This window comes from Periplaneta americana, chromosome 15 (genome assembly GCF_040183065.1).
Source record: "Periplaneta americana isolate PAMFEO1 chromosome 15, P.americana_PAMFEO1_priV1, whole genome shotgun sequence".
NCBI lineage: Eukaryota > Metazoa > Arthropoda > Insecta > Blattodea > Blattidae > Periplaneta > Periplaneta americana.
Window position 1 is genome coordinate 18,544,800 of NC_091131.1, and position 27,925 is coordinate 18,572,724.

Sequence of the window (27,925 nt, forward strand, 5' to 3'; positions counted from 1 at the left end):
ATCTTGGAGCAACAGTAACAAATATAAATGACACTCGGGAGGAAATTAAATGCAAAATAAATATGGGAAATGCCTGTTATTATTCGGTTGAGAAGCTTTTATCATCTAGTCTGCTGTCAAATAATCTGAAAGTTAGGATTTATAAAACAGTTATATTACCGGTTGTTCTATGTGGTTGTGAAACTTGGACTCTCACTCTGAGAGAGGAACATAGGTTAAGGATGTTTGAGAATAAGGTGCTTAGGAAAATATTTGGGGCTAAGAGGGATGAAGTTACAGGAGAATGGAGAAAGTTACACAACGCAGAACTGCACGCATTGTATTCTTCACCTGACATAATTAGGAACATTAAATCCAGACGTTTGCGATGGGCAGGGCATATAGCACATATGGACGAATCCAGAAATGCATACAGAGTGTTAGTTGGGAGGCCGGAGGGAAAAAGACCTTTGGGGAGGCCGAGACGTAGATGGGAGTATAATATTAAAATGGATTTGAGGGAGGTGGGATATGATGATAGAGACTGGATTAATCTTGCACAGGATAGGGACCGATGGCGGGCTTATGTGAGGGCGGCAATGAACCTTCGGGTTCCTTAAAAGCCATTTGTAAGTAAGTAAGTAATGAAAGGGATGGACTGGACGGTTAAGCGAAAAAATCGTAAAATCCTTACCATAAACTATTTTCCTTAGTCCATACTACAATCTCATAATTCTGGTTGTCAACAACGGATTGTAAGAGCCAAGGAAATTCCTTATGATGGTTATTTGCGGAAGGATAGAAATAGTAGAGGGTTCCTGTTGTAGATCCACTTAATACGTCATACACTTTATCATTATTTTTCATTAAATCGCACACAGTTGTACCACCAATCACGAATTCTGATGCGAAATGAGCTACAGTTTCTGTTTTCCCAAACCTCTCAATTATTTGCATTTTTATTTCGACACTTAGCAAAACACTTTTGACACCCGTGGAAAATATTTTGCATAGAAGTTATAAAGTACGGGCATTTGAACAGTAGAACAAGAACTGAATGCTGCACAGGTTTGCTATATAGCTATTGTGCGGGAATTCTTGGGACCATTTCTTTGAAAGCAGGTAGTGACTATTTTACAAGTTGGGAAAAACACCTTCATGTAGAGCTGAGATGAGATGTTATGGCACCAACCTGCACGAAGTTTTCAATTGCCGGCCAGCAGGGTAGAGGAGTGGGGGTTGTTTGGGTTACGGTTCTCAAGCTCAGAGCAGCAGGCATATCAGTTTCATCTCTTTCTAAAAACATACGTCTTGCCTTAGTATCACCACTTTCCTACTCAAGAGTCCGAAAGTACCTAATGGAATTACGCCCGCTATTCCATCTTTATATTCTTATTCTCCGTCCGAATCAGACGACTGATCTGTGCTGGAATCAGATGTCCCTAAGTTTATGGAAATGTTCTCCAAAATACTGTCCATCACGTGCTCACTTTCAATGTAATTGTTCTCTACTTTTTTCACATAATCATACACTGATATCCATTTTTGGAAGAAGCGATTGCAGAGTCGGCCTCTGCTTATGCGTAGCGTAGAAATTATAGTCTCTTCTTAGGACTTCCTCATCAAAACTGTCTACAGCTGCAACAATCTTCTTCTTCGGCTGTGATTTTTCCGGACTGGAGAAAGAATCTGCTGTTCCTGGCTCAATATTTTTCCGTTCTTTCTTGATTCTTGCCAAGGTTCGCTTTGAAATACCAGTGGCAGCCAGTACTCTTGTACACACGCTTTTCAATGGAATTGGTATTCCATTTACAATCTCTTCTCACATGAATTTCCATACATTGTATCAGGGGCGAATGCTGGTCACGAAAGTTAGGCTTGCTCTTTTATTGATGGGGGAAGATGGGAGGATATAATTCATCTGGCTTGCAGACTTTTCGTGTCTTGTATTTACAAAGTATTTAACTGTCAAAGCCACTTTTGCACCATACACCGTTATCTGTAGAAAATAACAAACACGGCCAACAAAACAATTTATTCAGTTTTTTCGATCCTGCCAACCAATGCGTACTGTTGTATTGAGATGCACTGAACGAACGCACATATTCTCTATTTTCCTCCTTATGCTGTCTTTTTAAATCTGGGAGCTCTGGACATGGTCTGCCGTTCTCTATAATGTCTGTCTTCTCTTGAATAGTCCTCCGGGAAAATGGATTTGATAATAAAGTTTCAATAACACACATTTCCGAACTCATTGCAACACTTTAAATTAACGTTTAAGAACTAATAATACATGCAGCAGCTAACATATGCATTCCGCTCATACAATTACATTACACTCGCAAATCACAGCACATTCACTGGTAAAAACTGCTGCCAATCAGTGTTGCCAACTCGATTCTTAAACATCTGCTGTGAAGCCTTGCAGAAACCGCTAAATTGCTATATTGTCAATGTAAAATTATATTATTTTGCCGCTGTGAGTGCTAAAAATACCCGCTAAATCCCTAGATCAGCAATACAAGTTTCATAAATTTTACCCGCTAAACTAACGCCGAAAAATGCTAGATCTAGCGGGAAAACCGCTGAATTGGCGGCAACACTGCTGCTATCTGTGTAACGTTAAATATAGTCGTCGGTGTAGCTCTCGGACCAGAGCTTCATACAGCATATAACAGAAGCATGTGCGACTGGGACGGATCAGGAGGAAGGCACTTGCGCGCGCATCATATTCTCGCTATTTCTACGTCTTTCCTGTAGCTCCGAGAAACGAGCAAGCATTGCGATACTTGCGGTGTGCAACCTGCGGATGGTATTATGCCTAGACATTATTACAAAAATCAAAAGAAATTTTAATGTACGTAATCCCATTTTGAGAAATACACATTCCACGAAAATATTGGGCTTGTGCAGCAAACATAGCATGCCCGGAGAAATCGCCCCTGCATTGTATGCTATTTGATGTCCTTGACTATGAATAACTCTATGACTTCACACCTTAGACAATGCCATAATGAGGGCGCTCAGAAGGACAATGTTTTCAGTATTAGCAATAGCGGTAGTAGCAGAACGATCTGAACACTCGGAATGCTAGTAACCAACTAATCCAACACCCCTCCAGTTGAGCGTGAGGGCGAGTCCAAGCAAATGAATTAAATGCGTCCCTCGCGCTGGTGCCATAACTTCTCATCCGGGCTCTAACTGTTCTTATGCCTGCAGCAGTACTATGTAAAGGTAATAGCTTGTAATAAAACACTCTAGAGGAAATTGGTACTAATATAACGTAGGCCTATAGTACTAAGTTTCTTACATTTTATTTCCGCAGTAAAGAAAGAAAGAAAGAAAGAAAGAAAGAAAGAAAGGAGCGACAGAAAAACAGTCGGATAATCCGTCTATCGGTTAATAGGGTGACGGATAATCAGGGCTCTACTGTAGGGTGTTAGTTGGAAGACCTGAGGGAAAAAGACCTTTGGGGAGGCCAGATGTAGATAGGAGGATAATATTAAAATGAATTTGAGGGAGGTGTGATATGATGGTAGGGACTGGATTAATTTTGATCAGGATAGAAACCAATTGGGCTTATGTGAGGGCGGCAATGAACCTCCGAGTTTTGTAAAAGCCATTTGTAAGTATAATTTATCACAGATTCTATTCAAGAGAAGTTGATATCAGTACTGAAAGACAAGAGAAACTAATAAATTACATTACTTTATTTAGCCTGCAAGATGCGCTTGTACAGTGTGACTTTCTCAGTGCCGAGTGACGCTTCCTGAAGTTTCTCCTGCTCCCAGCTGAAAGGTCTGATGTCCCCCCACATGCGCTGATGCTGTGGGATCCCCAGCTTGCTGAGCAGCATGTCCGAGAGTCGTGGGACGATGGGCTGCAGTACGATGCCACAAACTCGCAGGGTCTCCATGGTGAGATGCAGCACAGCATTCAGGTGGGCTGACTCCTGCTTCTTGCGAAGCTCCCAGGGCTTTTTCGACTCAAAGAAGCGGTTGGCGGCATGCAGAGTTGCCAGCACTGAGTCAATGCCTTTGTAAAAGTTGCAGACTTCAAAATGCTGCCTTACAACATCTGAAAAAGTGGAGAAACCTGTAATTGTAATTCTTTGGTACTCTAACCAAAGCTTATCGAGTTTCAGGCAAAAGTCAAGTATGAGACTTCTGAATGAAAGAAAAATTCAACTGTAAGTTAATTAAATCGTTAACATAGTCTATAAAAATATATTAATTTGGTAACTGAGGCAATGCCTACCCAAAAGATTTTATTTTTATTTATTTAACCCGGTAGAGATAAGGCCATCAGGCCTTCTCTTCCCTTCTACCAGGGGATTACAACTACAATATTAAGAATACAATTAGAATTAGAATTACAATTAATATTAAATTTACAAATACAATAAAAATCAAAGTACTAAAAGATTAACTGATTAATAAAAGCCAGACAGTTTATTGTAAAAGTTAAGAAGAGAGAAGCATTTCTTTTATTGATTAAGTACAATTTAAACCTACTTTACGCAGTAAGAAAATGCTCAATAAGCTTGCTTTTGAACGCTACTAAATTCCGTCAGTCTCTGATGTCACTGGGTAGGGTATTCCACAAGCGCGAGAGCGAGATTGTGTATGATGATGAATACGATGATGTCTTATGTGTTGGTATGGCTAGTATGCTGCTATTTAGCGTGCGTGTGAAGAGATTATGAGCGTATTCCGAATCTCACCGGTGAGCATTCCGAATCTCACCGGTGAGCAATCCGATGGCATCACAGTGTTCCGAATTCCACCGATGACGTCATTGATGCTCCACCGGTGTCACATCAGTGCCATCAACTTGCAGAGGTGGTGGCAGTCTCCATCAGCCGCCATCAGTGAATCTGATTGGTTCTTGTATAGGGCGGGAATTAGCAGACGAATAACATCGTGCACTGTTGTGTCATGGCGGTGTGTTCTGCTTTAGTTCTGCTGCATTGTTTGTAATGAGCACAACGTAAAAACAATATGTTAATGGCTTATGAGCGGACATGTCAACGGACCAGTTATTACTACCGGTTCAAGAAATAAATTGTTTATGCTATCTTTTCTTTGAACGAGATGGCAGTACGAAAATTTCGCAAAATTTTGCTAGCGTAGCACAGACAACAACTTGTACAGTCGCCATGACAGCCATCGATCCTTCCAGCAGTTTTGTTCCATATTTCGCTGCAATGTGACGTCATTGATGCCACCAGACCGGTGAGATTTGGAATACGCTGTATGATAGGATGACATGATTAAAAATTATAAATACTACAATAAATTTCTACGCCATAATTGTTGTGATTCTGGATTCTTCACTCAACAACTGCTAGAAGGTTGCACATGTCAATGGCAGATATGCTTGGACAGGGTGAAGAGGATATACAGGTGAGAAAAATTTTCTCTTGTCTCTTTAAATGTCATGGCTTTACAGCAAGAGACTGGGGCGAACGGAAAATTGCGTGAGATTCTTTGATGATAGAAGGAATTCCTAGCAATCCCTCCATGTTGCTAGGAGGCTTGTTTTATGACCAACCACAGTGACCAACAAGGAATATTCAGACTTTGCCGCACTTTAAATCAGTGTTGCCAATTTAGTGCAGCTAAATCTACTTTTAACAATCATTCAACAACAAAATTCATGTAAATTTGATTACATTTTAGGTATCTCTGCGGTATGACTCTTCGTGAGTCAGTACACAAATGCCACATTACTAAATAGCTCAGTTCTGAATGCATTATGTGGAAGTACACTTGGTCAAAATGAAAGTGGCCGGTCTCTTGAGCAGTTAAAATTTTCTAAGTTCCTTCGGGTGAGTGCGCAGTTCACTATAGTAAACCTCCGTGCACCGCTTAAAGGTACGATCACACGTCGCTACTTTTGCAGCGCTGCAGTACAAAAAAACTGCGCAACTCTTGTACTGCGACGTGTGAACAACGGTGCAACCCGAAAAGTAGCGGCTGCCGAACCTGCTGCCCGCTACTTTTCCATGCTGCGCGCAGCTTAAAAGTAGCGACGTGTGAACAGGGTTCTCAGGGTTGCAGCCGCAGCATTTTTGATATCGGTTTTGTTGAAACTTTTGCTCCGGTTGCAACCAGTGTTACCACCCAAATGTGCCAATGATACTTTTATTGCTTGGATATATTTTAATGTTAAATGTGATGAAAATAAATTATTTGTAACAGTTATTAAATACACAACACAGTCTGAGCATAATTGGTGACGATATAATTCATTTTTTAAATTTTCCGTAGCGTAGTTCCAAACAGGAGAGTTGCCAACATTGATTATGTGAATATACTGTTGGTTATCATTTAAGTATATAGAAGTTTTTAAAAGCTTTATAGTAAAAATAATGTCAATTTCTGAATACTAGATACGACAGAAAAGCAAATAATAGATAAGTAAGCTTTCGCATGAGTTTCTTAATAATGCGAACATAACCACAAAATGTATATTGAGAAGTCAACACGGAGATGGAAACCTGCAGCATGACTGCGGCTGCAAAGTAGCGCTTTGTGTGTGAACAGACTCGCAACCTCCAGTTGCAACTTTTGCAGCACTCGGGTTGTGCAGCACGCTACTTTTGGCTTACGTGTGAACACGACACGCAACTTTTGCAGCTGCAGTATAAAAGTAGCGCTGCAAAAGTAGCAACGCGTGACCGTACCTTTAGTTAACTCCATAATCAAGGCGCTGATTTGGGCTACCTCAACATGCTTCGAATCTCAGTAGAGAATTTTTTTTTTTGTCCTTTCTTTTATTTTTTATAACTCCTTTTAGTGTAACATATTCAAATAATTTTGCTTATATTAATTCATGTTACAGATAATTACAAAACTGGAGAAAATTTGTGGTTATAATTCCAGGAAATCAGGATATATTTTGTCATCAGAATTATGGGTTTTCTTCTTGTTTACAATAATTACTACGTTTAGGGCCTGATGATCACGGATGTAGATTAGTATAATAATCATATTCCCTGTAGCAGAACTTGCAAATTAATTATTGCCAATTATTTAACCGTCAACATATTTACTGAATGTTACTTAGGCAATAGAATGCAAAGCAGCAGGGATTAATAAAATAATTAGCACATTAATATGAGAGCCCCCCTAATTGTCGTCTTTAGTGTTACCTCCATCTAGCATCAAAAGTTTCTATTAACGCGAAAAAAAAAAAAAATAAAGCGAAAAGTATTCTAAGGATAAAAAAATGACGAAAACCTGATATATTTTCACTGATGCATTTTAAAGGCAACAAAATAAAAGTTTAGTAACTCCACGAAGATTTGAACTTAGAACCTCATGGAACTCTTAGCTATCACTCTACAAACTACGCTAAGAGTTTTACTGCAGTCAGAATGGCACTGTAACAAGCAATGGTCGTACTGCACTTGAGAACCTGTTACACCGTATAGAGTGTTTGTGTTACAATATTCAATGTTTAAACACTCTGAACAATCTGTCTGTTTTAAATCTCGTATATGAATTATTTTCTCTGAAGATTTTAGTGATTAATAGTTGTGTTCCCCATTATAACTACTAGAAGGATATACGCAATCTTTTGAACAAAGCCTGGCTGTCCCAAGCGCTCAAGGAAATACTCGATTCGAACTTAGTCTCTCAGATGCTGACCAGTTTCATTTTGACCAAGTATATAATCACAACAGAGACTCAAACTACTTCCATCAGTAATCAAAACTTAGCTGACTTACATGAAGTTGCATCATAGTAAAGCACTTGTCAAAATCAAAAGCAACTTTGTATTTCTTTGCAATTGAACCGATATTGATTAGCATTTTTTTCTTACTGAAAATTACCTCGGAAATACTTTCTTCAAACGTAAATCAAATGAAAATTACCTCGGAAAAACTTTCTTCAAATGTAAATGAAATAAAAATTACCCTTGGAAATACTTTCTTCAAACGTAAATCAAACGAAAATTACCTCAGAAATACTTCCTTCAAACGTAAATCAAATGAAAATTACCACTTTAAACATAAATCAAATGAAAATTAACTCCGAAATACTTTCTTCAAACGTAAATCAAATGATAATTACCTAGGAAATACTTTCTTCAAACGTAAATCAAATGAAAAATTACCTTGGAAATACTTTCTTCAAACGTAAATCAAATGAAAATTACCTCGGAAATACTTTCTTCATATGTAAATCAAATGAAAATTACCTTCGAAATACTTTCTTCAAACGTAAATCAAATGAAAATTACCTCGGAAATACTTTCTTCATATGTAAATCAAATGAAAATTACCTCCGAAATATTTTCTTCAAACGTAAATCAAATGAAAAATTACCTTGGAAATACTTTCTTTAAACGTAAATCAAATGAAAATTACCTCGGAAATACTTTCTTCATATGTAAATCAAATGAAAATTACCTCCGAAATACTTTCTTCAAACGTAAATCAAATGAAAAATTACCTTGGAAATACTTTCTTCAAACGTAAATCAAATGAAAATTACCTCGGAAATACTTTCTTCATATGTAAATCAAATGAAAATTACCTCCGAAATACTTTCTTCAAACTTAAATCAAATGAAAAATTACCTTGGAAATACTTTCTTCAAACGTAAATCAAATGAAAATTACCTCGGAAATACTTTCTTCATATGTAAATCAAATGAAAATTACCTCCGAAATACTTTCTTCAAACGTAAATCAAATGAAAATTACCTCGGAAATACTTTCTTCATATGTAAATCAAATGAAAATTACCTTCGAAATACTTTCTTCAAACGTAAATCAAATGAAAAGTACCTCAGAAATATTGTCTTCAAATGTAAATGAAATGAAAATTACCTCGGAAATACTTTCTTCAAACGTAAATCAAACTCCTGAATCTCACTCTAGCAGATAATTAACTTAATTGTTCAAAATACCAATTATAAGCTACATTTTGGAATTAGCACGATGTTGTTTATATACTCGTACTATCATTACAACTTTAATACTAGTTACCTGGTAAAGCTGACACTGACTCTACAAGACTGGAGGCTTCACTGGAGCTGCAGTACTTGATGAAACTATCGTTGCAGAACTGAGGGAATATCTGTCCCGGGTTCACTGTCGCCCCAGAGCACCTGTTCAGAAGATTCCCCAAACTGTCAGCAAGCTCGGAGTTGAGGATTCGAATAGCTTTAGTTTCACTATAATCTGTAGAGATATTGAAAACAATCTCTGTACACTTCCTCATTCAGAAAATTGCTATTTATTGCACTGAGAATGAAAATGTTCCCAAATTATTACATGGCAGATAAATTAAAATTATTCACGTCTACAAGTTCTGGTGTAGCTTATGATAAAATGACAAAGATATCAGAAAAATAGGGACACTTCTTCGTAATTAGAAAGACAAAAAGAAGCAAAACTTTACCACAAGAAAAAAGTAAATTTACGAAATTGTACACAAAATTGATTTAGTATTCTGAGATTAATTTAATATAGGTTTGATTCAAAATTATCTTGGAGAAGTCATATTGAAGCAGTAGTAAACAAATCAACCGAAAGACTTTCAATTTTAAAGAGATTAGCTGGAGCAAAGTGGGGTACTAATCGGCAGACTTTGAACACCATGTACAAAACATTCATCAACCCAATACTTCTCTACAATGCAGAGGTTAGTAATTACAGCAAATAATTCTAACCTGAATGGACTAGAAGTATGTCGAAATCAGGCCCTGCGACTAATAACTGGTGCAGCAAAATCAACTCCAATCAGGCAATGCAAACCTTAATCCAGAACCCTCCAATCACGGCTAAGTCTAGAGGAGCAGGCACTAACACACCATGAAAAAATGCTGCGGTTAACAACAACAAAATGGGAAAAAAGACTGCTACAATCAACCAAGTTGAAAACACAAACAATTTTCCTGTCCAAAGTCGCGGAAATAAAAACAGAATTGAATCTCCCTAAACCTAAAGAAAACATTTTAACCAGAGAAAACCCTCTAACCTTCGAACCAATTAACATTCAGCTACATTTAGAAGAACCAGTTACAAAATCTGAAACTTCCAAACCTGTACTAAAAGCGCTGGCATTAGAAGCTGTGAACAATAGATACCCACCAGAAGAATGGTTACATATCTACACAGATGGGTCTACTATCGATAACAACTCAGGATCAGGAATTACGTGTGCGTTATTCTCATTTTATCAACCAGCAGGACATCATACAACAAATTTTGATGCGGAAATAATGGCTATTCATATCTCACTCCAACACCTACTGTACAGAATAGATAAATTTCAAAATGCTGTCATACTCTCTGATTCTAAAGCAGCATTATACGCAATAAATTCATATAAAATGATGTCAATCCAAATTAAAGAATGTCACAAAATTATTCAACAACTTCAAAAACTACAGAAAAGAATTCAATTGTAATGGATACCTGCACAATGCTGAATTCCTGGAAATGAAACTGCTGATTTTCTTGCCAAAAAAGGCTCCAATTTAATTCAGAATACAAGTAAAAGCCTACCTTTTCAATCCATGAAAAGACTAATTGAAAACAAATATAAAATCAAGCAAAACCAAGCACTATGTAACAAAGCCAGATAAAAAATGGAACATTTTAATAAAACAACCAGAAATGATTCCAGAAATCCCACGTAAATCTGCAGTAGCAAAATTTAGACAGCTTACAGAACATGATTACTTGGCCAAACACTTGAATAAAATAGGAATTTACACGAATCAAAATTGTCCTCTATGCCACAAAGAAGAAATGACTGCAGAACATCTACAAACCTGTGAAGTTCTACCTGCTGGATCTACCACAGAGAAATATTGGCGAGCAAGAACGCTAATGGCATTGGATAATAACAACAACAACAACAACAACAGGTTTGGTTCAATGTGTCATTTAATTAGTATATTCGAATGGCGAGAAACAACAAAATTTACACTTTATCCACTGAGATTACTTCCAAAGCTGTGAATTAAAATTTGCTTAAAGAAGTCAAGTGATCATCCGATATATTTGATTTATTCAGATTTTAATGTTTTCCATATGGAACAAATTCATAAACAATTCAATAGTTAGTTACTTATGGATTCTTTAAACTGAACATTTTTAACATGTAAATTAATAGTAATATAATAACGAATTATACCAGCTTTATGAGTCTCCCGATATAATAACATCTATTAAGATTGCTCGTCTGAGATGGGCAGGGCATGTTAAGAGAATGGATGAATGTGAAATACCTAGGAAGGTTATGGAATATGGGATTGCTGGAGGAAGAAGATTTGGAAGGCCAAAGCTACGATGGATGGACTGTGTTATGGACGACATTAAGAGGCTTGGAGTGAAGAACTGGTGGACGGTGGCTAAAGATCGAGACCGATGGAGAAGAATTCTTAAGGAAGCCGAGGCCCGATCCGGGCTGTAGCACTATGGATGATGATGATGATGATGAAATTAATAGTAAAATGTCTGGGACTAAAAATTATTTCGTTATTCTGAAAAATTCGTAATTGCGGCATTTGTAATAGCAGTTTTTCACTGTTTTACTAACCCTGATATTTGAAAACTTTTTCAGGCATAGAAGACATAATGGATTACCATTCTCCTCTATAAACAATTACTTTCCCTTCCACTGATATTGAAAATATATTTTATACACTTTTGTCTGTTTTGTAAGCATCTTGATTGGTGGACATGGATATTCTGGTATCCACCACTGTGCTCAGGTAACTGACGGACTCCAAATGGCTCCGAACTCCGAGGGTGTAAGTAAGAGGTCTCATGACTGATATCGGACCGCTTGGCAAAGCCTGACTTAAGCATTAATGGAAGAGTAGGAGGTATAAAAACTTAAATTATACATAAGTGCAAGAAGAGAAAATGGCATGAAGAGTATGAACGTTACTTACTTCCGTCGCTATGGGCTACGCCTTCTCGGAGAAGGAAGTAACGGAGGCCAGATTCTGTGTACTTGGAAATACAGTCCCAAGGGTCTACAACATTCCCTTTCGACTTGGACATCTTCTCTCCATCAACAGTCCAATGAGAGTGACAGAGCAAAGAGCGTGGAGGTTCGAGTCCTGCTGCTATCAAGAAGGCTGGCCAGTACACTCCATGGAACCTGTGAATGTATGAGATCTTAAGCAGGAATCTACTGATTCATTTGATATTAATTTGCCTGGAGATTTCTATTCATTCCTAATTTCACTTAAATATTACTGAGAAGTATACCATTCTTGTTGTCTGTGATAATCTCAAAAATGAAATATACAGTCAAAAGTCAAATGTTGTTGTTGTTTTCTAATGCCAGGCATTTGACAATGAAGTCATTTGACCTCTTGCACTCCAATATTTTTCAAAGATATTATCATAACCAGCCACTGAAGCACAGATTTTGAGGTGTTCCGAATCCATTTCTTGGTTTGAGTTGCACAATGGACAGTTAGGGGACTGATATATTCCAATTCTATGCAGGTGTTTGGCCAAACAATCATGGCCTGTTGCCAATCTAAATGCAGCTACAGACGATTTTCGTTGTAAATCGGGAATTAACTGTGGATTTTGATGCAGAGAGTTCCATTTTTTCCCTTGGGATTGTGTTATTAAATTTTGTTTGTTGAAGTCTAAGTATGTAGATTTAATAAATCTTTTCACAGAGTAATACGTAGATTTAGTAACAGGTCTGTAAGTAGCAGTGCTGCCCTTCTTTGCTAAAGCATCCGCATTCTCATTTCCCAGGATTCCACAATGGGATGGTATCCATTGGAATACAATTCTTTTATTGAGTGATATTAATTGAGAGAGCATTTTAGTTATTTCTGCTGTTTGAGATGAAGGTGTGTGTTTAGAGACTATTGATAGAATAGCTGCTTTGGAGTCTGACAATATAACTGCATTCCTAAATTTATTGATGTGGCATAGAAGATTCCTGAGACTTTCCCTTATTGCAATGAAAAATGTAATTTTGGTATTTGCATAATGGTTTAGTAAAAAAAAAAAAAATATTTTGTGTCTGAAGTTTCAATCCCATTTATGGTAAAACTATAGGTACTGAGACGTATGAGTGGGAAAATATCAACACGAAGAGCAAACTGAAAAAATGTTTTGCAATTCATTTTGAATAATTTTTCAGAAAAGTCTATGATATATACAATACAAAGATTTATTTTCAGTCAATGACTTTACTTTCTATATGTGTAAGGTACAAGTCCTTATATTGCATTATTTAATACTCTATTAACGTTTTCGTCGGTCATGGCGACATCATCAGATACAACTTTTTATGCTGTAATATCATCTCTAAATAAGTACATGTGCCTGTACAATCAAAAATACAATATATTCCTTACTAATATTAACATCATCAAAATGAGAACAGAAGAAAAAACACTGATTCAATATGAAAAACTTATCAGATTACCAGGAAACAATTGGCATTCATACAGTCCTATCTGTAGATTGAAAACTCAAAAAAGTTTCATATCCATGGTTCAAGAATTAAAACAGAAAATCAATATCCCGAATTTAAAAGAAAACTTACAAATTAAACCAAACCCTTTAACTCTATTAAATATAGAATATAATCTAAATTTAACACACGAAATACTGAAATCAGAAGTAAACACTGAAATAATGAAACAATTGTCTTTAGAGATAATTAATATTAGGTACCCTCCACAAAACTGGCTTCATTTATACACTGACGGATCCTTGATCTCCAGAGAACAAGGTGCCGGTGCAGGTGTTACGTGCTGTCTCTTCTCACTTTATAGATCTCTTGGATATGGAACAACAAGTTTTGATGGAGAAATCGTTGCAATAAGTGAAAGTCTCAGGAATCTTCTATGCCACATCAATAAATTTAAGAATGCAGTTATATTGTCAGACTCCAAAGCAGCTATTCTATCAATCGTCTCTAAACACACACCTTCATCTCAAACAGCAGAAATAACTAAAATGCTCTCTCAATTCATATCACTCAATAAAAGAATTGTATTCCAATGAATACCATCCCATTGTAGAATCCTGGAAACGAGAATGCGGATGCATTAGCAAAGAAGGGCAGCACTGCTACTTACAGACCTGTTACTAAATCTACGTATTACTCTGTGAAGAGATTTATTAAATGTACATACTTAGACTTCAACAAACAAAATTTGATAACACAATCACAAGGGAAGAAATTGAACTCTCTGCATCATAATCCACAGTTAATTCCCGATGTACCACGAAAATCATCTGTCGCTGCATTTAGATTGGCAACAGGCCATGATTGTTTGGCCAAACACCTGCATTGAATTGGAATATATCAGTCCCCTAACTGCCCATTGTGCAACTCAAACCAAGAAATGGTTTCGGAACACCTCAAAATCTGTGCTTCAATGGCCGACCATGATAATATCTTTGAAAAATATTGGAGTGCAAGAGGTCAAATGACTTTATTGTCAAACGCCTGGCATTAGAAAAGAACAACATTAATAAACATAAAACATAGTAAAACAACATGGTTTGGGACATCAATATTTCTTTTCTTATTTAAATGTACCGTTATTGTCAATTAGTTAAAAAAACAAACGTGTGATTACAATGCATATACAGTACATAATATATAAAATTGCAGATCTTCACTATATAAAAATAAAACTGAAAAATCCATGTAAAATACTATGTGAAGAGATGCATACAGTCTTGAAACCTTAATTCATTAATTTGTAAATGTCATCTTCTACAACTTTGATGAATTGAGGTTTCAAGGTATAATCTTAACTCATACAATAGGATGTACATACATCTTTTGGACACAGAAAAGGCGTGTAGTAACTGGATAATAAGAATATGGACACAAGCAAAACAGATAGTATAGATTAAAGACTGTAAGCATCTCTTCACATAGTATTTTACATGGATTTTTCAGTTTTATTTTTTATACAGTGAAGACCTGCAATTTTATATATTATGTATATGCATTGTGAATATCCTAAAGTGAATATGTTAGGAGAAAATACACAAACGATTAGGGAAAACACGGAAATTTTACTTGAAGCAAGTAAAGCGATCGGTTTGGAAGTAAATCCCGAAAAGACAAAGTATATGATTATGTCTCGTGACCAGAATATTGTACGAAATGAAAATAAAAAAATTGGAGATTTATCCTTCGAAGAGGTGGAAAAATTCAAATATCTTGGAGCAACAGTAACAAATATAAATGACACTCGGGAGGAAATTAAACCCAGAATAAATATGGGAAATGCCTGTTATTATTCGGTTGAGAAGCTCTTATCATCCAGTCTGCTGTCCAAAAATCTGAAAGTTAGAATTTATAAAACAGTTATATTACCAGTTCTTCTGTATGGTTGTGAAACTTGGACTCTCACTCTGAGAGAGGAACATAGGTTAAGGGTGTTTGAGAATAAGGTGCTTAGGAAAATATTTGGGGCTAAGCGGGATGAAGTTACAGGAGAATGGAGAAAGTTACACAACACAGAGCTGCACGCATTGTATTGTTCACCTGACATAATTAGGAACATTAAATCCAGACGTTTGAGATGGGCAGGGCATGTAGCACGTATGGGCGAATCCAGAAATGCATATAGAGTGTTAGTTGGGAGACTGGAGGGAAAAAGACCTTTAGGGAGGCCGAGACGTAGATGGGAGGATAATATTAAAATGGATTTGAGGGAGGTGGGGTATGATGATAGAGACTGGATTAATCTTGCACAGGATAGGGACCGATGGCGGGCTTATGTGAGGGCGGCAATGAACCTTCGGGTTCCTTAAAAGCCATTTGTAAGTAAGTAAGTAAGTATGTATATGCATTGTAATCACACGTTTGTGTTTTTAACTAATTGACAATAAGGGTACATTTAAATAAGAAAAGAAATATTGATGTCCCAAACCATGTTGTTTTACTATGTTTTATGTTTATTAATGTATATTTTATTTTTGATCGTAGAGGTACATGTACTTATTTAGAGATGATATTGCGGCATAAAAAGTTGTATCTGATGATGACCGGCGAAAACGTTAATACAGTATTACATTATGTAATATAAGGACTTGTACCTTACACATATAGAAAGTAAAGTCATTGACTGAAAATAAATCTTTGTATTGAAAAAATATTCCTTTGTCATTTCTTCGAAAAATACTTCATTTATGTATGATTTGAGGCTTTCTCGGCGTTGGTTCGCTAATATGTTTTCACGGGATATACTTCATTTGTGTAATACTTACTTACTTACTTACAAATGGCTTTTAAGGAACCCGAAGGTTCATTGCCGCCCTCACATAAGCCCGCCAGCGGTTCCTATCCTGTGCAAGATTAATCCAGTCTCTATCATCATATCCCACCTCCCTCAAATCCATTTTAATATTATCCTCCCATCTACGTCTCGGCCTCCCTAAAGGTCTTTTTCCCTCCGGTCTCCCAAATAACACTCTATATGCATTTCTGGATTCGCCCATACGTGCTACATGCCCTGCCCATCTCAAACGTCTGGATTTTATGTTCCTAATTATGTCAGGTGAAGAATACAATGCGTGCAGTTCTGTGTTGTGTAACTTTCTCCATTCTCCTGTAACTTCATCCCGCTTAGCCCCAAATATTTTCCTAAGCACCTTATTCTCAAACACCCTGAACCTATGTTCCTCTCTCAGAGTGAGAGTCCAAGTTTCACAACCATACAGAAGAACCGGTAATATAACTGTTTTATAAATTCTAACTTTCAGATTTTTGGACAGCAGACTGGATGATAAGAGCTTCTCAACCGAATAATAACATGCATTTCCCATATTTATTCTGCGTTTAATTTCCTCCCGAGTGTCATTTATATTTGTTACTGTTGCTCCAAGATATTTGAATTTTTCCACCTCTTCGAAGGATAAATCTCCAATTTTTATATTTCCATTTCGTACAATATTCTGGTCACGAGACATAATCATATACTTTGTCTTTTCGGGATTTACTTCCAAACCGATCGCTCTACTTGCTTCAAGTAAAATTTCCGTGTTTTCCCTAATCGTTTGTCATTTGTGTAATAACATACAAAATTAACTGATTAAATTTCCGTCACACTGTAAATGTGTGTAGTGCGGTGAGTTTAGTGTCTAGAAGCAAATAAATATAGTTTAAGAGTCTCTTCTTGGCTGGAACTGAATTGCTTACTTCAGAATGTCTTTTCCAACAATTTGAAGGTCTGGTGGCCAGCAATGTGATTGGGCAACAGTGATGTAGCTCACCAGAGCATCAAGCCAGACGTAGATGGTCTGATGAGGGGCACCTGGCACCGGGATGCCCCAGTGTACCCGTTCCTTCGGACGAGAAACTGATACGTCATGCAGGAGCTCAGCATTGGACACAAAATCTATGAGTCGATGCCGGAACTTTTCTGGATACACCGACTGTTCTGTAACATGAAAAAACAAAAACTTGTTCTTTCCGTCTGTCTTCACAGAATGCAAAATGCAAAAAAGAAAGACCCATTTTCGGTTTTTTAGACGTGGGCAATATAAAAGTTCTAATTATCAAGATAGATTTGAGTGTAGAAACAGTTTTCAGAGATTCAGACATTATTTATATTGTTCATCGTGGAAAATAGTCTTTCTACAGCTGTTGAAGTGCCTGGTAAACACAAAACAACTTGTACAACTTTTTATAGGAGATGGAAAGGAATATTTTTGTTGTTAATTTTTGTGAAATTGTTATTCATAGATTTCAAAAAGGCATATGACTCGGTTAAGAGAGAAGTATTATATGATATTCTTATTGAATTTGGTATTCCCAAGAAAATAGTTCGATTAATTAAAATTTGTCTCAGTGAAACGTACAGCAGAGTCCGTATAGGCCAGTTTCTATATGATGCTTTTCCAATTCACTGCGGGCTAATGCAAGGAGATGCACTATCACCTTTACTTTTTAACTTCGCTCTACAATATGCCATTAGGCAAGTTCAGGATAACAGACAGAGTTTGGAAATGAATGGGTTACATCAGCTTCTTGTCTATGCGGATGACGTGAATATGTTAGGAGAAAATCCACAAACGATTAGGGAAAACACGGAAATTTTACTTGAAGCAAGTAAAGCGATCGGTTTGGAAGTAAATCCCGAAAAGACAAAGTATATGATTATGTTTCGTGACCAAAATAATGTACGAAATTGAAATATAAAAATTGGAAATTTATCCTTCAAAGAGGTGGAAAAATTAAAATATCTTGGAGGAACAGTAACAAGTATAAATGACACTCAGGAGGAAATTAAACGCAGAATAAATATGGAAAATGCGTGTTATTATTCGGCTGAGAGGTTTTTGTCATCTAGTCTGCTGTCAAAAAATCTGAAAGTAAGAATTTATAAAACAGTTATATTACCGGTTGTTCTGTATGGTTGTGAAACTTGGACTCTCACTTTGAGAGAGGAATAGAGATTAAGGGTGTTTGAGAATGGGGTTCTTAGGAAAATATTTGGGGCTAAGGGGGATGAAGTTACAGGAGAATGGAGAAAGTTACACAACACAGAACTGCATGCATTGTATTCTTCACCTGACATAATTAGGAACATTAAATCCAGACGTTTGAGATGGGCAGGGCATGTAGCACGTATGGGTGAATCCAGAAATGCACATATAGAGCGTTAGTTGGGAGACCGGAGGGGAAAAAGACCTTTGGGGAGGCCGAGACGTAGATGGGAGGATAATATTAAAATGGATTTGAGGGAGGTGGGATATGATGGTAGGGACTGGTTTAATCTTGCTCAGGATAGGGACCGATGGCGGGCTTATGTGAGGGCGGCAATGAACCTCCGGGTTCCTTAAAAGCCATTTGTAAGTAGGCCTAAGTAAGTAAGTATCCCAACGCTCAGAAGTTAAGATAATGTTTTGGAAACATTTAAAAATAACTCACTAAAAATTAACAATCACTAATCGCTTGCAACATTATCATGCTACCAACACAGAATCAGAGAATGACACCGCTAGCGGACAAAATAGCAAAGTAGCCTACAGGTATTTTACAAATTGCGCGTGCACAGAGGAGATTGGGTAGGTAGCAGGTGGAACCAATAGGGGTAAGAGGACAATGAATGGAGTTTAGAAGTTAAGAACAACTCATTTCTTCACTCTTCCCAATGAGTTTACCTAAGTACAAGTTCATTAAACTATACATTGCCATCTATACTAATAATAAATCTGTAGCCGAAATTTGTCTGGTAATTTTCGATTTTCCAAAAATAATTGGTCCTAACATATATAATTAACTACCCTGAAACCGAAAATCGCTTTTTTGAAATTTTTGTTTGTATGTCTGTCTGTCTGTCTGTTACCTTTTCACGTGATAATGGCTGAACGGATTTCGATGAAAATTGGAATATAAATTATGTTCGTTGTAACTTAGATTTTAGGCTATATGGCATTCAAAATACATTATTTAAAAGGGGGGTTATTAGGGGGCCAGAATTAAATAAATCTAAATATCTCGCTTATTATTGATTTTTGTGAAAAATGTTACATAACAAACGTTTCTTTAAAAATAATTTGCGATAAGTTTTATTCCTTGAAAAATTTTGATAGGACTGATATTTAATGAGATAAATGAATTTTAAAATTAAAATAACTACCATCTAAGGCCGCATAATGAATTAAAAAAAAAAATGACTTCGTCTATAAGGGGCCTTGGACACCAACAATCGAAAACTATGAAAGATAGCCTACAGAGAATGTTTCTGTGTTTGTATGAAGTAATATCGGAAGCTAAATTAACCGATTTGTATAATTAATTATTATTTCACCATTGGAAAGTGTAGTTTCTCTAGATGGACATAATGCTATAATGTTATTACAGTAACTTCTGATATAATATAATATAATATAATATAATATAATATAATATAATATAATATAATATAATATAATATGTAATATTATATAATATAAGTTATTTGAAGGGTTCAGAACCATAGTGGGCCAAGCGCCATTTACTGAATACGTAGAAAACAAGGGTTAAAATTAAGTTACCATAATTCAATGGAAACATATAACAAGTAAAATAAAATATACACATTAAATCTAAATGATGTCATTCTTCATTAAACTATGGGTACATGTAATAAAAATTAAGAAACATGTTAAAGGAATTGTCATTGCACCAAATGAGTGTCTCTGGACCAAAATGATCGCATTTTAATTATTAAAATTAATTTAAATTAAGTAACATATTAAACGATTTATCCTTCTATCAAACATGAATGTTCCCTGGATCAAATGTACTACTTTAATTATGTAATTACTTTATATCTATTTCTAACGGGAGCACACGGGTACGGCTAGTATACTATAAAAATGTTGTAACTGTTTAATTCTTCAACTTGCAAACATGGTTGGAGAAACGAAACAAAATGGGAAACTGACAGAACGAGCGGGACAAAGTAAAAAAAAAATGGGACTGTTCCATCTTATAAAGGTTTTGTCAATGTTACCACTAAATTATAACTTGCTAAGACATTTGAAAGAGACAAATACAAATGTTAAGTATGATCCCTTAAGTTAATGTGTAACGCCAAATGAATGTACGGTATAAAATTTCTTTTTCTGTATATAAAACAAATAATATTAATTTATTTTCAGTGAATGGTTTAGGTTATTTTACATGTTCTTGTATCTTATTTTGCTCTGAAATATCTGACAAACTGATGATACGACATTATCATGGATGATTATTGGGTTATTTTACGACGCTGTATCACAATCTAGGTTATTTAGCATCTGAATGAAATGAAGGTGATAATGCTGGTGAAATGAGTCCGGGGTCCAGCACCGAAAGTTACCCAGCATTTGCTCGGATTGGGTTGAGGGAAAACCCTGGAAAAAACCTCAAACCAGGTAACATGCCCCGACCGGGATTCAAACTCAGGCCACCTGGTTTCGTGGCCAGACGCGTTGACCATTATTCCACATGTGATCATAGATGATATTTTTCATTATTACACCAATGTGACGCTCATTAAAGCACTAGCTTCTACTCCAATACAGTTTGAAGCTCACCATTTCGAAGCCAATGTAAGAGATCGCCTTGAAAACAGCTGAGTCGGAACATTAAGTTTTCTTCTTCTGTCCACTCCACTCGATGGCCTGATTCTGCTGAAACTTTGTAAGTACGTCCATCAGGTTCCTGGCGCTCTGCTAGTTGGTTCTCTGAGAGAAAGGCCTCATCTGGAGTGCAGTACCATCCACAGTATTTGCCTGGGTATATGTGTCCCCCAGACTCAAGAAGATTCTGTTTAAAAATCAGACCATAAACAGCTCTTGCTTCAAATATTTTACACACACAGTACAGCTTTCTTTGAATTTTATAGTGAGGTTATTTTAAATGCTTTGGAAAATTTGATATTTGTCTGGCTTAATTGAGTAGAGTTGCCGATTACTTCATGGCCTTTCATAAACCGTGTACACCAGGGTTGGGCAGAATTATGCATTCTATGCTTGCACGGTGTACTACTAGAGAAGTGTGCTTATAGAGTGCACGAAAACCGGTTTATTCAAGTTGCGGTACGTACTGTATGTTTCAAAAGAAAATGTTATTCTACCAACTAAATAAGAACACGAAGTAATGAAACACTTCCTTAAACACAAAACAAAACATGTCTGTTGCACATTAATCCACATTACTAATTTCTCAAGATTTGGAGAAACTGTATTAGCAAAAGCTATGCGAAGAACTGCCGTTAAAAGCCCATCATTTCTTGTTTGAGATTTGTTTATTTTCGTAATAGAAAATAACTGTTCACATCTATAAGTGGAACCAAATAAACACAAAACTTTCTCACACAGCTTATGCAGATTGGGAAAACGTCCCCTTGGGAATCCGTCATAAAACTGCATAAGACTCGACCTTGAATCATCCCTATTTCACTTGCATCTCTCGATCACATCGCAGGTCAATCAATTCACACTATAATGAAGGGGGGACGTTATCAATAATCAGTTGGAATCAGAACATGTAGCAAAAATACGCAAATCCATTTCCAGGCAATCTAAATCGTGGAATCTTGATGTAAATTCCTCTAATAGACCAGATAGAATACATGCGTACATTTCGAAATTTTCATTCTTCAAAATTCTATGCGCTTAAATAAGGATGGGAAATGATTCAATATGAAAAACTTATCAGATTACCAGGAAACAATTGGCATTCATACAGTCCTCTCTGTAGATTGAAAACTCAAAAAAGTTTCATATCCATTGTACAAGAATTAAAACAGAAAATCAATATCCCGAATTTAAAAGAAAACTTACAAATTAAACCAAATCCTTTAACTCTATTAAATATAGAATATAATCTAAATTTAACAGAAGAAATACTGAAATCAGAAGTAAACACTGAAATACTGAAACAATTATCTTTAGAGACAATTAATATTAGGTACCCTCCACAAAACTGGCTTCATTTATACACCGACGGATCCTTGATCTCCAGAGAACAAGGTGCTGGTGCAGGTGTTATGTGCTGTCTCTTCTCACTTTATAGATCTCTTGGATATGGAACAACAAGTTTTGATGGTGAAATCATTGCAATAAGTGAATGTCTCAGGAATCTTCTATGCCACATCAATAAATTTAGGAATGCAGTTATATTGTCAGACTCCAAAGTAGCTATTCTATCAATCGTCTCTAAACACACACCTTCATCTCAAACAGCAGAAATAACTAAAATGCTCTCTCAATTAATATCACTCAATAAAAGAATTATATTCCAATGGATACCATCACATTGTGGAATCCTGGGAAACAAGAATGTGGATGCTTTAGCAAAGAAGGGCAGCACTGCTACTTATAGACCTGTTACTAAATCTACGTATTACTCTGTGAAGAGATTTATTAAATGTACATACTTAGACTTCAACAAACAAAATTTGATAACTCAATCCCAAGGGAAAAAAAATGGAACTCTCTGCATCAAAATCCACAGTTAATTCCCGATTTACCACGAAAATCGTCTGTAGCTGCATTTAGATTGGCAAAAGGCCATGATTGTTTGGCCAAACACCTGTATAGAATTAGAATATATCAGTCCCCTAACTGTCCATTGTGCAACTCAAACCAAGAAATGGATTCGGAACACCTCAAAATCTGTGCTTCAGTGGCTGGTCATGATAATATCTTTAAAAATATTGGAGTGCAAGAGGTCAAATAACTTTATTGTCAAATGCCTGGCATTAGAAAACAACAACATATTTCGCCCTTTTGAATTTGACGTATCCATAACAGCAATTTCTCCTTAAAAGCTGCAATTCTATCTGCAAATCGTGTATTAAGAATTTCTTTTCCCTGAAGTCCTAAATTTAGCTCATTTAAAAGCTGTTTAAGATCTGTTACAGCTGCTGGCACACTACAGCGCGCTGCAGCGCTCGCACTTGGAATTCCCCGTGCGCACGGAGGACAAATGCACTCAAACGCCCATCGCTGGTGTACTCCAATATCGAACCATTTTGATCGTCATACAGCCTTCTTTATAGACAGAGGTTAATTCATTATGAATATTGACAGCAGTTTTGTTTTTTTGCTGTAAAAACTTATGACAGCCCACACTTCACAATCGACATGTTTCACAGTGGAAACTCCATGTTGGTTGGCTGCATATTGACGGAAGAATAGAGACAGTAATAATAGCCTACATCATTTCTAAGCAAATTCCACGGAAGAATAGAGACAGTAATAATAGCCTACATCATTTCTAAGCAAATTCCAATTTCTCACCAAAACGTAACCAAACTAAGTCACATTAGATTAGATCAGTGTTTAGTTTAATTTGAAATAGGTTAGGTTTTGTGAGGAAGAAAAGGCGATCTTTCTTTGAAAATTACCAAAATATTTTTTGTTCGACAATGCATTGCCTTCATTAAGCAGAAGATAAGTTCTGCGCATGAGGGAGTAAATGTGAATACAAACAGCAAAGGACAAGAGTGTACATCTTCATACAACGTCTATACACAGGTCCATCATCTTTAATCTGTGAGCTGGAATCTTAAGGTACGGTCACATGTCGCTACTTTTGCAGCGCTGCAGTACATGCAGTTTTCATGCTGCGCGCAACTTAAAAGTAGCGACGTGTGAACAGGGTTCTCAGGGTTGCAGCCGCAGCATTTTTGATATCGGTTTTGTTGAAACTTTTGCTGCGGTTGCAACCAGTGTTACCACCCAAATGTGTCAATGATACTTTTATTGTTTCGATATATTTTAATGTTAAATGTAATGAAAATAAATTATTTGTAACAGTTATTAAATACACAACACAGTCTGAGCATAATTGGTGATGATATAATTCATTTTTTTAATTTTCCGTAGCGTAGTTCCAAACAGGAGGGTTGCCAACATTGATTACGTGAATATACTGTTGGTTATAATTTAAGTATATAGGCGTTTATAAAGCTTTATAGTAAAAATAATGTCAATTTCTGAATACTAGATACGGCAGAAAAGCAAATAATAGATAAGGAAGCTTTCGCATGAGTTTCTTAATAATGCGAACATAACCACAAAATGTATATTGAGAAGTCAACACGGAGATGGGAACCTGCAGCATGACTGCGGCTGCAAAAGTAGCGCCTTGCGTGTGAACAGACTCGCAACCTCCAGTTGCAACTTTTGCAGCACTCGGGTTGCGCAGCACGAAAAGTAGCGTGCAGCGCGCTACTTTTGGCTTACGTGTGAATAGGACACGCAACTTTTGCAGCTGCAGTACAAAAGTAGCGCTGCAAAAGTAGCGACGTGTGACTGTACCTTTAGTATGCTGAAGAGACAGAATGAAGACATCAATCAGAAAATTTTCCAAACCTTCTTTAGCACTTCAAATAACCTCACTATATTATACTAGGACTTTCCTCAGTCCATTTATGGCTGCAGCTTCTAACAAGGACCGTAAGGCTACATAAATGAGCTATCTTTTGATAGATTTTAACCTGCTTTCATAATTAGCTGTAGGCTACATTCCTACTTTCGTTCAACATTAGCTAACTTATAAATTTTTTCTTGACATTTTTAACTGCATAAGGAAAGTCACCGTAATGTAGGCTTAGCCTATTACCCAGAATTTCTGAACTTCTGTTACGTGACGTTCTTCTGTTGTCCGAACAAAGTCTGTGTAATCAATACCAAGGCTCTGGAAGAGTGTACGATACTGCTGGGAGACGCGATTACAGTACTGTAGTGGGGCGGAGCCCGCCTGAGCAGCAGCTTCCTGGATCTTGATGCCATGTTCATCAGTGCCTGTGCTGAACAAAGTACCCTGGCAGCCAAGTAACTTCTGAAAGCGGTGGGCTGCATCAGCAATAACTGCTGTGTACACATGTCCAATGTGAGGGGCTGACAATAAAGAAAACAATTAAAAACACTCAAAATTATATGGTACTGAAACATCCATTCCGTTTATATGTATACATGTATAACTTGCACAAATATCAGCAGTGTTAGAATAAAAATGTATATTATTTATAGGTTATGTAGAGAACTTACATGCATTCACATAAAATATAGGTGTTGTAATAAAATATGTACTCTTCTGTCTCAAGGAAACTGAAAACTGTGACAGACGCATGCATAGAACGGCATATTTAATGAAAGTCATTTCAACATCATCGGATAAAAATGTTTTTCTAACCTCAAATCACAACCTACGACACGACACGCACAACTCTGTAACCCATTGCAAATCGATACACTGTAAACAAAATACCAGATGGTGACAGAGCAGCTAACACACTTTAAAGTTATGGAGGAATGTCATGTTCCATAAACATAAGGACAAGTTCATTTCATTCGAAGGTTATCCTCTAAATTTATAAATTAATTAATAGAAGAACTGTGAAACTATTTCCTTTATGGTACACTCTTCTACATATCATAATTTGTAGACTTACGAAAACATCCAGCTTTAGTGATAAGGTGGTTAATGTTACCTAGACTGAACTCACGGAAAGTAGTTATATTTAGTTTTGTATTCCGACTGTAGATATCGCTAGTAAATACACACTTCAAGTGTACGTTCCATAGATGGCACGACAATTGTATTGCAATAAATTTTGAGGCTACAGCTTCAAAAACCAGTATAAAAGTTGGATAATATTCAGTAGGCATATCATACTTTTTGTTGGGAATAAAGCAGAATTTAAATGTATGCTATAAAGTAATAGTATTACATAAATAAATAAATTGCAAGCAAACTTACCTTTTTGAAGAAGATGCTGACAATGTCTACCATTTACTTGAAAGTACAGAGTCAATGCCGTAATTTTACGCGTAGCTCGTTAATTGTTTTAGGGATTTGCTGTTATACAGTCGAATTAACAGCATGCCGAAAGTAATAATTGCGCGAAATCAGATGGTAAAATCTAGGAGAACACTAGGGTTACAAGGTCTTATTTTGGAGGGGAAGGAGAGGAAAATGATCCATGCTAAGGCGCTGTGACAAATGTTAAGATGTGACCTAAAAGAAATGGACAGCGGATCCACAACTTACCAACATGAATTTCGATACTTTCCAAGTTACAGGCTTCATAATCAGAGACTTAATATTTACGGCGACCCCGCCCTGCTGCTGGTCAGTAGTGCTTGACAAATTCCTCCCCCTCATGTGATAGCTATTAGATTAGGTCCATTTTCTCCTTAAAATTCCATCAAACGGAACTTGGAAAACGAAGTGAGAGAAGTGGCGAACAGGCTGCGAGCTCACACACATACACAGATTATATATATAATATAGACGCTATTATGAGAACAATTTATAATATTATATTATATTGCATAGGTTAATGTTTAGGAATGCAATAACTGTAAAACATTATAAGGAGTTTTTAAGCTATTGCTTGTGCAACAGAATTACTTTAGGTAATAAAGACGAAGTAAATAAGATGTCAAATTTCTAATCAGTTACTCTGAAACAAAAGCCTACAATCCGTAACGCCATTGTTTGTTTGTTTGTTTTTAATTTATTGACATTGTTGTTAAATCATTCGCTTGGAGTGACACGGTTCTAACCACAAAAAAATATGTTGTTGTTTTCTAATGCCAGGCGTTTGACAATAAAGTCATTTGACCTCTTGCACTCCAATATTTTTCAAAGATATTATCATGGCCAGCCACTGAAGCACAGATTTTGAGGTGTTCCGAATCCATTGGCCTTAGATTGGCATGACCTTCTATATGTAACAATGTAGCCACCATTTGTTGATTAGTATGCAAAACAGAAGAATGTCAAGATTGTATCACAGTCTAGTATATACAGCCACGAAGCTTGAGTTGTGAGGGTGCTAGAAACAATAGACTGTGCCGGTACTACAGTATTTCGCATTGTCTGTAGTGAGGCGATATTAGTGATCCTAGTGGTTAGCAACTATCTATAGATGCATATTTACTATGTATTGACATTCGTGACTGTATATATTAGACTGTGGTTGTATCTAGATAACAAAGATAGCAAACTTAAAACTTTCAGCCAGTTTTTCTCGAAACAAGCAGCTGGTCAGTTAGAACCTTGTCGTAGCCTACTTATGCTGAGGTTCCAAAACTTTGTCGAGACACGACCCACTTTAGGGAGAGAGTTCTGTATGCGATAAAAAGATAAATAAAAATCCCTGTGAAATCGAAAACAATGATAATTTTACTCAAAATTAATGGAATCCATCCAAAGAACGACCAAAATAGAAAAATATAGTGCAACTATGGCATGAAATATTACATAAAGATCATTTCTAGTAGTCCACTTTGTTGATATTTTCATATTTTCGAACACTCAGACACTTAGAATAGTACGAGTTTGCAAGGCCAAGATGTTACCATAACAACAGCCGGGGATAAGTCGAAGATTTATAAAGAAACTTGACTTCCGGTCTACATCACTTGACAAGAAGGAATGTGATGCATTCAGGGTTGCCAAATTGTAGATCTACAG

General features: G+C 36.4%; 1 protein-coding gene across 1 annotated transcript in view; it reads right to left on the reverse strand.

The window, feature by feature from the left end:
• Positions 1-25,937, reverse strand: part of MetRS-m (Methionyl-tRNA synthetase, mitochondrial) — a 26,395-nt gene extending 458 nt beyond the window's left edge. The window contains exons 1-7 of the mRNA XM_069846760.1: positions 25,492-25,937; positions 25,064-25,341; positions 21,025-21,256; positions 17,156-17,396; positions 11,901-12,112; positions 8,980-9,174; positions 3,688-4,056 (exon numbers count right to left, since the gene is read on the reverse strand). Of these exons, the coding sequence (XP_069702861.1) occupies positions 3,689-4,056; positions 8,980-9,174; positions 11,901-12,112; positions 17,156-17,396; positions 21,025-21,256; positions 25,064-25,341; positions 25,492-25,603 (1,638 nt within the window). The 5' untranslated portion in view covers positions 25,604-25,937 and the 3' untranslated portion in view covers position 3,688. The remainder of the gene's footprint in view (positions 1-3,687; positions 4,057-8,979; positions 9,175-11,900; positions 12,113-17,155; positions 17,397-21,024; positions 21,257-25,063; positions 25,342-25,491) is intronic.
• Between the last annotated feature and the right edge of the window lie 1,988 nt (positions 25,938-27,925).